We start from the raw sequence: 16,907 nt of genomic DNA, 5'->3' as shown, positions 1-16,907 counted from the left end.
TCAAGACATCTAGCACCACACTGTAGTATACAAAGAATGCAGTGTGTACAGAAAGAGTTCAGTCTTGGCCTGCACCTTACATTGGGCACAACATTCACCATAAATTGGTATTGTCCCTACTAGAATCACAACATTTCACACACTGTGCTGCTCTCTCCTACCTGTTCTTCTCACTTTCTCCACCTGTGGCTGCTGCTTTCTTTAGTTGTGACTTGTCCGGATCCTGGAATGTTGGAGGACCTATTTTGAAAAAAAAATGGCTACATTTAGAAAATTACAGCCAGCCCCAGCGTTAAATCAATAGCACCCACGATTAATAATTAGGCCTTCCTCCAGCCCCAACATTAAAATAATAGTATTCACATTTAATAAATAAACCTATTCCCTTCCTGCAAACAGCCCCAGCAATACCTATTTCCTGCAACCATCACTGCCATTAAATAACTCATAGTCACATTTAATAAATAGACCTCATTCTCCCTAAACTAACCCCCATATTCAATAACCCCCAAACCACCCCATCTTAAATTAATAATCCCCACTATTAAATTGCCTCACCATCACCCTACAAACAAAATAGCACCAATTAATTAGCCACCACCTACCTCACACACACTACATTGCCACAAGCCCCCTGTGCCACCACACACACAATACTGTGCCCCTTCATCACAACTACACTGTGCCCCCTTATGCTCACACTGCGCCCTCCATGCTGCTTTCCCCTCTTCTTTTTCCCTCTGTGCCTCTCTCCCACTTTTTTTTCCTCCTCTGTTTCTCTCTCCCCTTTCTTTATAGTACTGTCCCTCTCTGTTTTCCTCCCCTCGCCTCTCCATTTCTTTACTTACCTTTTGTCAACTTCCTTCTTTTCTTTTCTCCTCTTCTGTCTCCTCTTCTGTCTTCTTTCTTCCTGCTGGCTGCGGCGCTCCTCACTGACTGATGGGCTTGACTTGATGACATCACGCCCGGCAGTCAGTGTGAATGGAGAAGAGGAGGGATGCGGCGCCGCGCGACCACGTGAGTATTTTTTTTTCTACCAGCTCCCCCCACCAACGAAACCCAATACAACCCCCCCCCACCCGCGGGAAAAAAAAGATTGCATAAGAGAAAATTAAAAAAAAAAAAAATATTACATTAGCAGCGAGGACCCGGGCCCCCTGGCATGGCCGGGCCCGGGTAAAATGTACCCGCTCCCCCCCCCTCTCGGCGGCCCTGCATAATAATTAGCACTGGATCTAGCTCCTAACTACTACACTTTTAGGTGTCATATTCCTTCTTCTTCGTTTCAGATTTTTTCTGGATTTACTACGTGGTCTATTGAAGACTGGGGAGTGTGTCAAGGTGTATTAAATACATGGACTATTGTTTATGCCAAATATTGGGTATTGTTTTATTTGTTAAATATGATTGGTTTCTTTCATATATATTAAATTAATGTAACATTAATGAGCTGAAACAATGCACACTGTTAAAATACAATATTAACCCACAAGGGAAAATAGTGTTACAATTAGTTATTAATGGAGAAACTCACAGTACAAAATGTATACACACTGTTAATATAGCATTACCCTATTTGTGTACTATGTAACGGAGAGAGAATAATGTATTTACAGTGAGTTGTCCTTAACTACAAAAGCAATTTATGCTACAAGTACCTGACACACATACGCAGCTCTGTATATCCACTATATTTGGCCTTCTGACACTGCACCTCTATGTTATAGTAGGATTTGGGTGTAAGTACACGCCATGCGCATTTGTATGCTTGACCTAGAAATACTACTGTTTTTGAGTTGACTACGTGTGCTTCAGCATATACAGGTAGAATCTTCATGTGTATATTTGGATCGCAAAATGTGTCCACGTGTAAACCTATGGTGCTTCCGTATGAGTAACAGAGGGCCTGATTCATCAAGGATAAGCAAACGCAAACGCATCTGCTAAACGGGACTTGAGCTACGTAAAACACCACATACGCAGCGCAAACAGAGCCGATACGGCACTCAAAGTCAACTCAATCTCAAACTCCAACGCAAATATAACGGTTTGCCTCACTCAAAGTATGAAACACAGATGTGTATGCGTTTGAGTACCTTGATGAATCAGGCCCAGAGAGATGAAGTTAGACATTACTCAACATTAACCTGTATTAACAGGGACAAAACATTCAAACATCTGTAAGCTGCTATTTGGCCAGTTCAGCTTGAAATGCTTAGTGATTTGTTGTACTGTGTGATTGCTGTATGACAGATTGCTGTATGACAGATTGCTGTATGACAGATTGCTGTATGACAGATTGCTGAATGACAGATTGCTGTATGACAGATTGCTGTATGACAGATTGCTGTATGAGATTGCTGTATGACAGATTGCTGTATGAGATTGCTGTATGACAGATTGCTGTATGACAGATTGCTGTATGACAGATTGCTGTATGAGATTGCTGTATGACAGATTGCTGTATGAGATTGCTGTATGACAGATTGCTGTATGACAGATTGCTGTATGAGATTGCTGTATGACAGATTGCTGTATGACAGATTGCTGTATGACAGATTGCTGTATGATAGATTGCTGTATGACAGATTGCTGTATGACAGATTGCTGAATGACAGATTGCTGTATGACAGATTGCTGTATGACAGATTTCTGGCCTTTCTTCTCATAAACACAACAACTACAGTTTAACCAATCTGATGGTTCAACAGTCAAATACTTCATCCCTATACAAAAAACAGTTTAAATTATTAAAAGTTATTGTATCAAAACAACCATATTGCTTTGAATAAGCTGCTTACAAAAAAACAAGAACTATTGTAATTGGTTTGGATTAGTGCCAATCATTTTGTCATTGTTTTGTTAAGCATCATCATAAAGATTTATTTATATAGCACCAGCAAATTCCGTAGTGCTTTACAATTGGGAACAAACAGTAATAAAACAATACAGGGTAATACAAAAAGAGAGGGAAGAGGGCCCTGCTCACAAGCTTACAGTCTATGAGACATGATGGTGTCAATAATTTGTTTTACACACACAGGAAAATTTTGTAATGATTATTTCTAATACATTTACATTAAATGATGATGATATTTATGAATATGGCAAGCTTTATCCAATAATATATTTCTTCTCTTGCACTGCTTAGAGTAGCCCTTTACCTGCTATACTAGCAGTGATTGATAAACATGTAACATTATATATACTATAGTTTAAGAATGAATGACAATATGTTAAATGTAACAGATTTATGTACCCTGCTAAGTAATACCATAATAAATGCTTGCAACGTGTTTGTTTGCTCCCTGCAGGCAGCTGGTTCTGATTGTGGCCAGTGAAGACTCCAGTTACATGCCGTCTCAGGTAGAGGTGATGGGAGGAGAGAATGTGTCTTGTATCAATATGGAGCTGAACACGGTCAGTGACCTCATGCGTACCATCAGCTTTACATTATAAGCCTTTCTTATAGTAGAGTGTCTCCGATCTCCAGCCTGCAGCTCCTAAGCATTGTTAGGGAGATGTCAGATGCCACAGTCCCAGTGTCCTCCATGTCATAATAAAGTCACTTATTAGGGTCCCAGTCTCTTCCATGCTAAGGAGATATCACATACCCGGGTTCCTGTCTTCTCCATGTCATGGGGATGTCATATAACAAGAGTCCCAGTCTGTTACATTTTAGAGGCATATCACATACCATGGTTATTTTCTCTTCCATTTTAGAAACATGTCATAGACAAGATTCCAATCTCCTCCATATCCTTTGGGTGTCATATACCAAGGTTCTGGTCTTCTCTGTGTTAGGAGGATGTCACCTACCAGGGTTCCAGTCTCTCTATATTTGGGCATGTCAGATGCCAGGTTCCTGGTCTCCTCCATCATAGAGACACATTGCATACTAGGCTCCTGGTCTCCTCCATCATAGAGACACATTATATACTAGGGTTCTGGTCTCCTCCATCATAGAGACACACTGCATTCTAGGGTTCTGGTCTCCTCCATCATAGAGATACACTGCATACTAGGCTCCTGGTCTCCTCCATCATAGAGACACATTATATACTAGGGTTCTGGTTTCCTCCATCATAGAGACACACTGCATTCTAGGCTCCTGGTCTCCTCCATCATAGAGACACATTGCATACTAGGGTTCTGGTCTCCTCCATCATAGAGACACACTGCATTCTAAGGTTCTGGTCTCCTCCATCATAGAGACACACTGCATACTAGGCTCCTGGTCTCCTCCATCATAGAGACACATTGCATACTAGGGTTCTGGTCTCCTCCATCATAGAGACACACTGCATTCTAGGGTTCTGGTCTCCTCCATCATAGAGACACATTGCATACTAGGCTCCTGGTCTCCTCCATCATAGAGACACATTGCATACTAGGCTCCTGGTCTCCTCCATCATAGAGACACATTGCATACTAGGCTCCTGGTCTCCTCCATCATAGAGACACACTGCATACTAGGCTCCTGGTCTCCTCCATCATAGAGACACATTATATACTAGGGTTCTGGTCTCCTCCATCATAGAGACACACTGCATTCTAGGGTTCTGGTCTCCTCCATCATAGAGACACACTGCATACTAGGGTTCTGGTCTCCTCCATCATAGAGACACATTGCATACTAGGGTTCTGGTCTCCTCCATCATAGAGACACATTATATACTAGGGTTCTGGTTTCCTCCATCATAGAGACACACTGCATTCTAGGCTCCTGGTCTCCTCCATCATAGAGACACATTGCATACTAGGGTTCTGGTCTCCTCCATCATAGAGACACACTGCATTCTAAGGTTCTGGTCTCCTCCATCATAGAGACACACTGCATACTAGGCTCCTGGTCTCCTCCATCATAGAGACACATTGCATACTAGGGTTCTGGTCTCCTCCATCATAGAGACACACTGCATACTAGGCTCCTGGTCTCCTCCATCATAGAGACACACTGCATTCTAGGGTTCTGGTCTCCTCCATCATAGAGACACATTGCATACTAGGCTCCTGGTCTCCTCCATCATAGAGACACACTGCATACTAGGGTTCTGGTCTCCTCTATCATAGAGACACACTGCATACTAGGCTCCTGGTCTCCTCCATCATAGAGACACACTGCATACTAGGCTCCTGGTCTCCTCCATCATAGAGACACATTGCATACTAGGGTTCTGGTCTCCTCCATCATAGAGACACATTGCATACTAGGGTTCTGGTCTCCTCCATCATAGAGACACATTGCATACTAGGGTTCTGGTCTCCTCCATCATAGAGACACACTGCATTCTAGGGTTCTGGTTTCCTCCATCATAGAGACACACTGCATTCTAGGCTCCTGGTCTCCTCCATCATAGAGACACATTGCATACTAGGGTTCTGGTCTCCTCCATCATAGAGACACACTGCATTCTAAGGTTCTGGTCTCCTCCATCATAGAGACACACTGCATACTAGGCTCCTGGTCTCCTCCATCATAGAGACACATTGCATACTAGGGTTCTGGTCTCCTCCATCATAGAGACACACTGCATACTAGGCTCCTGGTCTCCTCCATCATAGAGACACACTGCATTCTAGGGTTCTGGTCTCCTCCATCATAGAGACACATTGCATACTAGGCTCCTGGTCTCCTCCATCATAGAGACACACTGCATACTAGGGTTCTGGTCTCCTCTATCATAGAGACACACTGCATACTAGGCTCCTGGTCTCCTCCATCATAGAGACACATTGCATACTAGGCTCCTGGTCTCCTCCATCATAGAGACACATTGCATACTAGGCTCCTGGTCTCCTCCATCATAGAGACACATTGCATACTAGGGTTCTGGTCTCCTCAATCGTTGCGCATGTAACCAGAGTCACAGTCTTCTTTTTTTTCCAAGTTTGGGGGGATGTCACTTAACAGGGTCACAATCTTCTCCACCTTGGCGTTGTATCACATACCATTGTCTTGTTCTCCTCCAATTTAGAGAAATGTTAGATACCAAGGTGCCAGTCTCTTCCATGTTCAGGGAATGTCACATACCAGGGTCTTGTTCTCCTTCAATTTAGAGAAATGTTAGATACCAAGGTGCCAGTCTCTTCCATGTTCAGGGAATGTCACATACCAGGGTCTTGGCATCTGCCATAGGAAGAGATGTCAACACAGCATCAGACAATTAAATTAATGATTGTCCAGACAATGAGGATTCTTTTTTACATCAATATATTGTAATTAACAGTTTTCTTTTTTCAGTGACAGTCCCTGATCACACAGTCTCTATGTAACACATAAGGGGGTCAGGCACAAGGTAGGAAATGTAACAGAAGGGGTAAACCCAATGCTTGTAGATGGTACCAATATGTGCATTGTATCGAGTAAGCCCATTTGGTTCCACTTCATATGGCAAAATCCAAGTCTTTCCCATAGGCCTGCAACAGCCAGGTCCTAACAACTTCTCATCAGGATGGGTGACATGTTTTAAGAAAATTACATTGTTAGACTTCTCTGCACCGTGTGTTTTCCTTTTTATTTGTTTATTCTTGAATAGGGACATGATCCCTGAGCCTCCTAGTGAGGCAGATGTCTCCTGTGTCTTCTCCTTCTAGACTTGTGCCGTGTTGTATTGCCTGCAAGAGCTCTGTGGTAACTTTATGAAGCACACATTGGCTATTGGCCTTAACGAGCAGGGTGATGCCAGTGATCATAATCTAGATTGCATGGTTCAGCCACATTCTTCTATCTTCTAAGTTTGGTTCACCATATCTTATATGTTTCTGAAATATGGCTTGGGATTTCTGAGTTGTTATAAGTAATATTTAATTTTATTATGAATCTCCATTAAATAACATTGTAACCTCATAGTTGATGAGGTTGAAAAAAGACACCAGTCCATCAAATTCAACCTATTTTGGATCTCCTGAGATCCCTCACTTATATTTGAAATTGATCCAGATTAATCAACCACCAATCTGTTTCAATCGGGAAAAATTCCTCCAGACCCAATATTGCAGTTCTAATTCTCCCTGGATCCACTACAATCCTTCATTTTAATAAACAATCATATCCCTGGATACACTTTCCACTAAATATTTGTCTAATGCTTTCTTAAACTTATCTATTGAATCTGCCATCACAACCTATTTTACTTTATTGACTGTTTAATTATTTTCAGACTAAGCAATAATTACTATCTCTCTTATCAGGTGAACATCTCCAGCTCAGCCGGACGCGTTGTGCTCCTTGAGAACGTCACGCGCTTCTGGCCGATTATTCAGGTGAAGATAAAGCGCTGTCAGCAGGTAAACATTTGTCATGTTGGAAACATATCCTAATGTATTGGGGCTGGTATCATAAACTATGTATGTTCTCGGATTGACTCCATGCAGGGAGGTATTGACACACGTGTGCGGGGCCTGGAAGTCTTGGGACCAAAGCCGACATTCTGGCCAGTGTTTAAGGAACAGCTTTGCAGAAGAACATTCTTGTTTTACACCAGTAGAGCTCACAGTTGGGGACAGGAGATCTGTGACAAGAAGGAACATTTACTGCAACTGTTTGGCAGGTGAGTGAAGGCAATTACATCAGAGTAACAGGGCGTCGCCCATCTCAGAGCAACGGGGCGTCGCCCATCTCAGAGCAACAGGGCGTCGCCCATCTCAGAGCAACGGGGCGTCGCCCATTTCAGAGCAACAGGGCGTCGCCCATCTCAGAGCAACGGGGCGTCGCCCATTTCAGAGCAACAGGGCGTCGCCCATCTCAGAGCAACGGGGCGTCGCCCATCTCAGAGCAACAGGGCGTCGCCCATCTCAGAGTAACAGGGCGTCGCCCATCTGTTAATACCACTATAGGTGAACTTCATGAAACAGTATGAAAAACACACACAACCTCCTAATCAGGGGCAGGCTGGGCTGGGGGGCAGGGGTGCATCTGCCCCCTGGGCCAGTCTCATAGTGGGCTACTCTGGGCTGGGACACTGGGCCACATGCATTTTTTTCTTCTTTAAAATGTTCCTAATAGGCTGCTGGGTCGAGTCTTGCCCCCCAGGCTACAATATGCCGCCTCCCCCCTGCTCCTAATGTCACTAACCCTCATCACAAATGTAACACTAACACAGCAATAATATAAAAAATATTTATTAATAACTTATAATAATAAATACGTAGTGCAAGAATAAATCCTGTTTTTCAACAAATCAAATATCCTGTTTTTCAACAAATCCAATATAAAATTCTTCTACTAACCTACAAGGCCGTCAACAAAACTGCTCCAACATACATCTCCTCACCTGTCTCCAAATTTCTCCCAACTAGACATCTCCGTTCTGCACAAGATCTGCGTCTCTCTTCCATTCTCCCATTCTCGGTTACAGGACTTTTTTTCGGGCTGCACCCACTCCCTGAATTCCCTCCCTCGCACAATAAGACTCTCCTCTGGTCTTTAAACCTTCAAGCGTTCACTGAAAACCCACCTCTTCAGGCAAGCTTATAATATTCCTCAACCGCCATCTTAATCTCTCTAGGTTACCCTATTACCACCCTCTACACAGCTAACATAAGACAACAACCCTCTGACCAACATTGCTGTGTGACTGATCATACAGCCCACTCAATACTTTGTAACCTTTGCATTCTAGCTAGACAAATATGCAGTGTCGGACTGGGGCTTGAGGGGCCCACCAGGGGACTGCAACAGTAGGGGCCCACCAGAAGGAGTGTGGTCAATCACCATAGAGGCGAGACCAGACACTAGAGGGGGAGTGGTTAGCCCATGACTGCTATTGTATTTTATTCAACCAATATTGAGACATTTAGAAGAATTATAGGTACAATGTTGTGGGTGTGCACACAAATCTGCTGTTACTTAAATAGTGATCCAGTTATGGTGAGTTCTTATAAGGAAGAGAATCTATGTCCACTTATAACAATAGGACACAACCTTTTGATACTGGTTTCAGATAGAGTTCACCATTAATATGAACTTAAGTGCAGTAACCAACCACCACCACAAATGTACAAATGTTCCCTATTGGCCAGACTCTGATGGATGGAAAGTGTAGGCTGTACAAAGATCCAGGTAACCCATACTCTATAAAATGTTGGACATACAAAGAATTGGATTAGTTTTTACATGTACAGTTTTTCTGCAATGCCATTATACTTTTTTCAGTAAACCATGTTATTTTTTTACAAGTCCTGCCTGGCGTCAGATCTGTGCTGCAATCTTATTATGGGGGAGACCTGCAGCAGAGAAGATGAGGATTTTCTGGCCACGAGCGATACTATTCATGCCATCGATGGCCGAGATTCCCGTCTGGATCATCTCCTCAGATGATTAAATACACATTAAACAAACACACAAACTTACCTTGTCGCGCTTCCTGTAGTGCACACATATGATGGCATCTGTCACATGGCGTGCCCCATGTGACTCCTGAATGGAATAAGCTACGCACAGGGGGAGGGGGGGGGAAGTCACCCGCTGGCCCCTCCCTCTTCAAAAAGGGGGTGTGGCCTTAAAGCGTCAGGGCCTACCGGTGATTCTTCCGGTATCCCGGTGGGCCAGTCCAACGCTGCAAATAGGCAATATGATGTAGAACTTACCCTTGTGTATCAAACCATTGTCCCATAGATTGCAAGCAGGGCCCTCTTGTCTGTATGTATTGAACAGTATTGTTTTATTAATGTTTGTTCCCAATTGTAAAGCGCCACAGAATTTGTTGGCGCTATATAAATAAATGTTGATGATGATAACACTATGATCAACACATTTCCATTCTTAGATATATTGATATATCTTTATATTTCCATTTTTACAATAAAGAAGAAGATGCTGCAAGTATACGGCATATATGCCAGCAGCTGGTACATAAGTTAAACGACAGTGGATAAGGATAGGCACACACTGTTTATAAACATCTGAATCACTAACATGTATCAGTGAGACAAACACTTGAATTAGCTAGATAGCCTTTTAAATATTGGTGCAAATTGTGAACAGGCTGATAGGTATCCGTAATAGGATGTAATGGCCGTGAGCAGAGATGTTACTGTTATACCAGTCTGGGGGGCTCATTTTCACTTTGATTTGTAGCAAATGCTGATAGCCCTCCTAAAAACAGCTGGAGATGGAGTCCGTAAATAGTGCCTCTTATAGATATGTGCAAACCTCCCATAGCAGGATGCCTCCGAATGAGGAATACCTCAGGTGGAAAGATAAACACAGCAAAACAATTGACGGTGTTCAGAACTTCACATCCGCAAATATTATGTGATACAATTAGTTTAACAGCGGAGTAGGCAGCAGGCTTAGTACCAAATAATATACCACTTGGTACAGTGTATAAATGAAGATAGCTATCTTTCATATAAGCAAAAGCATGATCGCTTGGTTTTCAGATAAATAAATAAAGTCTCGCTTGAACCTAATACGTTTCATTAACGCTCTGTAATTTCTTCAGAGATAACTTTAGCCTGTATCAAAATCCAAGGACAGAATATGAAGTGGTTCTAGTAGTTTCTGATCATATTGCCTATAACATTATCGTAAGCCTACATGTTTATTGGCCCTGACACCCAAGGAGGCAAGCCAAATTTCTTCTGCTCAAATCCCAGCCAACCAGCTGCAAGTCCTCTCACAGATTGTCCAGCTTCTGTCCTTGTGAGTATCTGCTCAAGAAGATGCAGCACAGTCAGTACCACTTGGGCTTCTTCCCTTAATTTACCAGACGGATTCTCTGGAGACAGCAAATTGTTCCAGAATTTTCAGAAGACCTGCAAGCTATATATTTTTTTTTTTTTTTAAACTCTTTATTTAAAGAGGAAACAACAGGAAAAACACAATCAACACGTTTGACAATAAAATATTAACATTCAAGATGTCTCCTCTATGTTTTATACTTTTATATCATGGGGAATGGGGGTGAGGGGAGGGGGAAAGAGGAAGGAGGGACGGGAGGTAGAAAGGCACAGTACTGTTAACAATATTGTTGATAAGTAAATAAGCAAATTTGGAACATTGCTAGGAAAAGCTAAGCCACACGGCTACATTGGCTACCAAAAAGAAAACTAGCATACAAACATTACTCACCAGCAGCGCACCATATCCAGCCTGGGGGGTCCGGAGGCGGCCCAAAAGCTACATTCCCTCTGCAGGAGGGGGAGCCATACTGGAAAGGCAGCTACGGCTTTCTAGTAAAAACCACGAGGACCACACCTTATCGAAGTTATATGACTTATCATGAAGGTAACACGTTATACTCTCCATGCCTGCAACATGTCCTATATAGGACCGTAATTCCTGCATAGAGGGAGCCCTAGGGTCTTTCCAATGTTTCGCTATTAGAGATTTAGCAGCTGCCAAGATGTGGGAGATAAGCTTATAAGAAGGCCCACTCTCATCAGGTATAGGGCGAGAGACAAGGAATGACCAGGGGTCCTTAGTTATCTGTTGTTCCGCCACAGAGTTTATAAGCATAAGAACCATGTTCCAGAAAGGAACTATGTGAGGGCAGGTCCACCATATGTGTAACATCGTACCTCTCTGGCCACATTCCCGCCAGCAGCTCGGAGTGGTCGTAGGAAACATTTGAGACAGCTTATCAGGAGTATAGTACCATCTATAGTACACTTTATAGACTGTTTCCTTAATTAGTGTAGAGATCGAGCTCTTGGCAATCCCCTCCCTGATCTCCTCCCAACATGAGTCATCTGGAGGAGGTCCCAGATCCCTTTCCCACTCATGTAGGCCTGGAGTATCGAAAGTGTAGTCTATGAGCCAATTATATATCTGGGAGATCATCCCTTTAGTGAGAGGGGAATGTAGACACATATACTCAAAAGAGGTCGGGGCCCGGAGAGCCTCCTGGGGGGGCATGGACATGGCGAATTGTCGGACCTGGAAGTACTCAAAAAAAGGGGACGAAAGCTACGATGAAGTTCCGACATAGAAGCCCAAGTCTGATTGACCACCAGGTCCGAAACCACCCGTATAACCGCCTTTTTCCAATGTTTAAATTGCTGTGTTGAATTGCCAGGAGGGAAGTGTGGGTTGCCCCAGAGAGGAGTCAGGGGTGAGATAAGGGAGGACAATTTATATTTGACCCGGCATGAGTCCCAAAGGGACAAACAGAATTTAAGAGATTGGAGAGAGGAGGCCGCTGGTGGTCTATCCACATTGGCCAGGCCCCAGAGTGATGCCATAGAGGGGACCCCAACATAGTGGGTCTCCAGATCCACCCATGCTATGGACTGGTAAGGGGCATAGGTTACCGCCACCTGTGTCAGATGGGATGCCAAATAATAAAAATTAATGTCTGGAAAACCCCTGCCTCCCCGAGCCCTGGGTTTCTTGAGCACTGCTACCGAGAATCTAGGGGGCTTGGAACGCCATATAGACTTTAGGAAGTAGGAATGCAAATCTCTGAACACGGAGTCGTGAACCCTCACCGGGAGAGTCTGAAAAAGATATAGAAGCTTAGGGACCAAGTTCATCTTAATAGCGATAATCCTCCCCAGCCACGATATGATATAGCTCTCCCATGCAAGCTATATTTTAAACTCAGACCAACAGGGTCTGGTTCAGAGGAGCAGTAGCAGTGCATTGGTATTGTGGTATCACTATTGGAGGATGATCCACAGACCTGGGCCTTTGGATTTGATGTTAACAGTGTTTTTCTGTCTATTCTATCTTCTTTTAGGAGCAAAAAAAAAAACCCGAAACAAAACAAAATGAAAGAGCGCATAACACTTAAACCAAATAAAAATACCACCATAAATATATTAAAATTCTAATTTTTTTTGTAAAAAACATATACTGAACAAACTACATATTACAATATAAAATTCATATATTAACCGATGTCCAAGTGGATTGTCAAGGTCTGAAAAGGAAATCTCTGTTGTTGTATATTAACCCTATAGACTGATCTAAACTGTGTTGTTGCAGACTGAACCGTGCATTGTCACACGAGCAGGAGTTTGCAGAGCGGTTTCTACCTGATGATGAGGCTGCCCAGGCTCTAGGCCGGATGTGCTGGGAGGCGCTAATAACCCCCCTGGTACAGAGCATCACTACCTCAGGTGCAGAATATTCCAGCTGCAAATAACATTTCTCCAGGAATAATAGTGGGATGCCTGAACCCGTAACTCTTCTCTTTTCCAGACTCTGAAGGAGTGAGCTCCCTGAGCTGGCTTCTCACGCGGTACCTGGAGAACATTCAGCTCTCTAGACGTCCCAAGTCACGAACTTCTGTCTTCAACTCCCGTGTGCGCCGACTGACTCATCTACTGGTCCATGTAGACAACAGCCCCCCGGACACTGTGGAGCTCAAGCCTCCTAGTAAAATAAGTGAGTATATTGCGAAGGGTACATTGTGTTTATCTATTTACATACTGGGGGCTGTGGACACTGCTGGACTGAAGCCCCTTGGTAAGTTTTTCTAAAGACTTAGCTTGAGGAACAGGTATAATAACATTGTTGATGTTACCTGCTGATTAATCAATGGGGTTTGTGTGAATTTGTATGATGACACGCAGGTGGCCATAATGCTTCTGTTGCAGACAACACATATATAAGCCTTCAGTTCCTGCCATTTATAGACTGTGCCTGAGGATGTGCCAACCCCTGTTATCAGGGCAGTCTGGTGGTTCCCAAACTGTGCGCCTAGGCTCCCTGGGGTGCCTCGGTGATCTCACAGGGGTGCCTCGGTGATCTCACAGGGGTGCCTCGTGATCTCACAGGGGTGCCTCGGTGATCTCACAGGGGTGCCTCGGTGATCTCCCTGGGGTGCCTCGGTGATCTCACAGGGGTGCCTCAGTGATCTCACAGGGGTGATCTCACAGGGGTGCCTCGGTGATCTCACAGGGGTGCCTCGGTGATCTCACAGGGGTGCCTCGGTGATCTCCCTGGGGTGCCTCGGTGATCTCACAGGGGTGATCTCACAGGGGTGCCTCGGTGATCTCACAGGGGTGCCTCGGTGATCTCACAGGAGTGCCTCGGTGATCTCACAGGGGTGCCTCGGTGATCTCACAAGGGTGCCTCGGTGATCTCACAGGGGTGCCTCGGTGATCTCACAGGGGTGCCTCGGTGATCTCACAAGGGTGCCTCGGTGATCTCACAGGGGTGCCTCGGTGATCTCACAGGGGTGCCTCGGTGATCTCACAGGGGTGCCTCGGTGATCTCACAGGAGTGCCTGAGTGATCTCACAGGGGTGCCTCGGTGATCTCACAGGGGTGCCTCGGTGATCTCACAGGGGTGCCTCGGTGATCTCACAGGGGTGATCTCACAGGGGTGCCTCGGTGATCTCCCAGGAGTGCCTCGGTGATCTCACAGGGGTGCCTCAGTGATCTCACAGGGGTGCCTCGGTGATCTCACAGGGGTGCCTCGGCCAGGACAGGTGGTAAGCAAGGTGGGGGACTACTTGGTAACTATTTTGGCTTAGGGGTGCCTTGAAAAAATTATGCAGACCCTAAGGGTGCCTGGAACTGAAAAAGTTTGGGATCCACTGGGGCAGTCTATCCCCTTTCCCACCCTGTTCACATCACACAATATAGTTTAACCAGTATTTTAAGTGCTTATTTGAATTTATGTCAGGGTGGAAATTGTTGATGACCCCATATATGGAGCATACATTGATGTATCTGTGTGGTGTTGTGTGTAAGAGCTACTAAGAGCAACGAGCATCACTATGCCTGAAAGAAGCCAATAGTTTCTGTGTTCCTGTAACCTACAGATAAGCGGTAAAACGCTCATGTATGTCATGGCTGTCCTGCGTTGTGCCCAGTGTCCTGACACAATGCTTTGCCCTCTAACCAGCAGTACTGATCCAAAGTAAGTAGTCAAGTCAAAGTTATAAGCAAAGAGGGGCTGCAGCAGCTACACAGACCACCCAGCAGTCAGTGGTTCAATATGATGGTGATAGAGCCTGTGCTATCAGCTATTCTCATACAAATGTGGGCACCACAGTGTTGTGCAATTCACACTTAAGTTGGTGTCTGGTGGCCATATAGCACCAGTAGAAGTAGTCAGTAACGCTGGGTTACTGATGGTAAGAGGAATGCCAAAACAAAGCTGTAAAACCAACTCTTCAATAGCCCATCCTGTCACAGGTAACTGTGTATAGATAAGTAATGGGATGTTAGGTAGGTGATTTGATACAAGAGGGGGTAGGTGATGTTACATTAGTTCCTGTGTAGGATGTAGACTTTGCATTGATACACCAGGTAGTGTACCCAGGGGCAGGCTGGGCTGGGGGGCAGGGGGGCATCTGCCCCCCAGGCCAGTCCCATAGAGGGCTATCTTGGGCTGGGTCAGTGGGCCACCAGCACTCTTTGTCATTTAAAATAGGCTGCTGAGTTGAGTCTTGCCCCCCGGGCTGAACTTTGCCAGCACTCCCCAGAGTGTACCCAACAAACATCCATCTACTTCTCTCTGCAGATGGGAAAAGCCGGGATTCCTCCAGTGTTTGTGTGAAAGTCACCAGTCCCGGCTTGAGCAGTATGGCAGGGATCGCTCAGTGCTGGCAGGGAGTGGTTCAGAAGCAGGTAAGTGTCCGGCCCGTACTGGTGTAAGTGTGATTGAGCTCTATCTATAACTCTCCAATAGGTTAGGGCTGGCACTGTAGTAAAGTGTAATTGCTACTCTCTCCCCCAGGTGCAGCGATTTCTGGAGGTCTCGTGGAATGATGTAGATCTGGTTCCTCGGTTCTGTTCTCTGTACCTGTCTCTCAGACGGGCAATGGAAGAGATGTTTGGCCAACAGACACGGTTTTTACTCTCTCTGCGCCAGGGATTTTGTGAGGGGCTGTTACAGCTTTCATTCCTGACCGCGATACATGTAAGTGCATGTGTCAGCAGCCCAATGCATAGCTGCTAACATTAGGACACACCATTTTTCTGATCAAAACATAATCATCTAGAACACGGCCACACCCATTTATTGAGTAAGCATTACCTCTGTAGTCCCATCATCCATGTGTGGACCACCCCCCAACCCTCTTTTTTCCCTTCAATTTGCCCAGTTACCCTCTTATATTTGTGTGGTGCTGTGGTTTTATTGGGCAGGTTTCCTCACTCTGATGACTAATTTGCAGGTGACGGAGCAGTTTGCTCGGTACATTAATCAGCAGATAATTGTGATATGCATCGATTCCTCAGATTTACAGTCTCTGGAGCATCTCCAGCAATTCTTGGAGTTTGTCCTGTGCTTGTCTGAGCTAGAACTAGCTAATTCCTTTGAGCATTTCTACAGGTCAGTAAATTCCCAGGAACAGCAATGATGTGTGTGTGTGTGTGTGTGTGTGTGTGTGTGTATAGAGGCAGTGGTGTGTGTGTGTGTTTGTGTATAGAGGCAACGGTGTGTGTGTGTGTATATAGAGGCAACGGTGTGTGTGTGTGTGTGTGTGTGTGTGTGTATAGAGGCAACGGTGTGTGTGTGTGTATATAGAGGCAACGGTGTGTGTGTGTGTGTGTGTGTGTGTGTATAGAGGCAACGGTGTGTGTGTGTGTATAGAGGCAGTGGTGTGTGAGTGTGTATAGAGGCAGTGGTGTGTGTGTGTGTTTGTGTATAGAGGCAGTGGTGTGTGTGTGTAAAGAGGCAACGGTGTGTGTGTGTATATAGAGGCAGTGGTGTGTGTGTGTGAGTGTGTGTATAGAGGCAGTGGTGTGTGTGTGTGTGTGTGTATAGAGGCAGTGGTGTGTGTGTGTGTGTGTGTATAGAGGCAACGGTGTGTGTGTGTGTGTATAGAGGCAGTGGTGTGTGTGTGTATAGAGGCAGTGGTGTGTGTGTGTATAGAGGCAGTGGTGTGTGTGTGTGTGTATAGAGGCAGTGGTGTGTGTGTGTGTGTGTGTGTGTGTGTGTGTGTGTAGAGGCAGTGGTGTGTGTGTGTGTGTGTGTGTGTGTGTGTGTGTGTGTGTGTGTG

At 44.9% G+C, this 16,907-nt stretch overlaps 1 protein-coding gene across 4 annotated transcripts in view; it reads left to right on the top strand.

The window, feature by feature from the left end:
• The window catches only part of LOC142145060 (cullin-9-like), a 152,283-nt gene extending 136,003 nt beyond the window's left edge, over positions 1-16,280 (top strand). For 3 of the 4 annotated variants that reach the window (XM_075204535.1, XM_075204537.1, XM_075204538.1), the window contains 8 exons: positions 3,315-3,420; positions 7,195-7,290; positions 7,378-7,553; positions 12,935-13,068; positions 13,151-13,336; positions 15,425-15,531; positions 15,641-15,823; positions 16,080-16,280. In XM_075204535.1, the coding sequence (XP_075060636.1) occupies positions 3,315-3,420; positions 7,195-7,290; positions 7,378-7,553; positions 12,935-13,068; positions 13,151-13,336; positions 15,425-15,531; positions 15,641-15,823; positions 16,080-16,265 (1,174 nt within the window). In that variant the 3' untranslated portion in view covers positions 16,266-16,280. The remainder of the gene's footprint in view (positions 1-3,314; positions 3,421-7,194; positions 7,291-7,377; positions 7,554-12,934; positions 13,069-13,150; positions 13,337-15,424; positions 15,532-15,640; positions 15,824-16,079) is intronic. The other variant, XM_075204536.1, reaches the window with a different exon arrangement.
• The last annotated feature ends 627 nt before the right edge of the window (positions 16,281-16,907 follow it).

Source organism: Mixophyes fleayi, chromosome 3, assembly GCF_038048845.1.
Source record: "Mixophyes fleayi isolate aMixFle1 chromosome 3, aMixFle1.hap1, whole genome shotgun sequence".
In the NCBI taxonomy this organism is placed as follows: Eukaryota; Metazoa; Chordata; class Amphibia; order Anura; family Limnodynastidae; genus Mixophyes; species Mixophyes fleayi.
The sequence above is the reverse complement of the archived record's forward strand: the minus strand, read 5'-3'. Positions and strand labels throughout refer to the sequence as shown.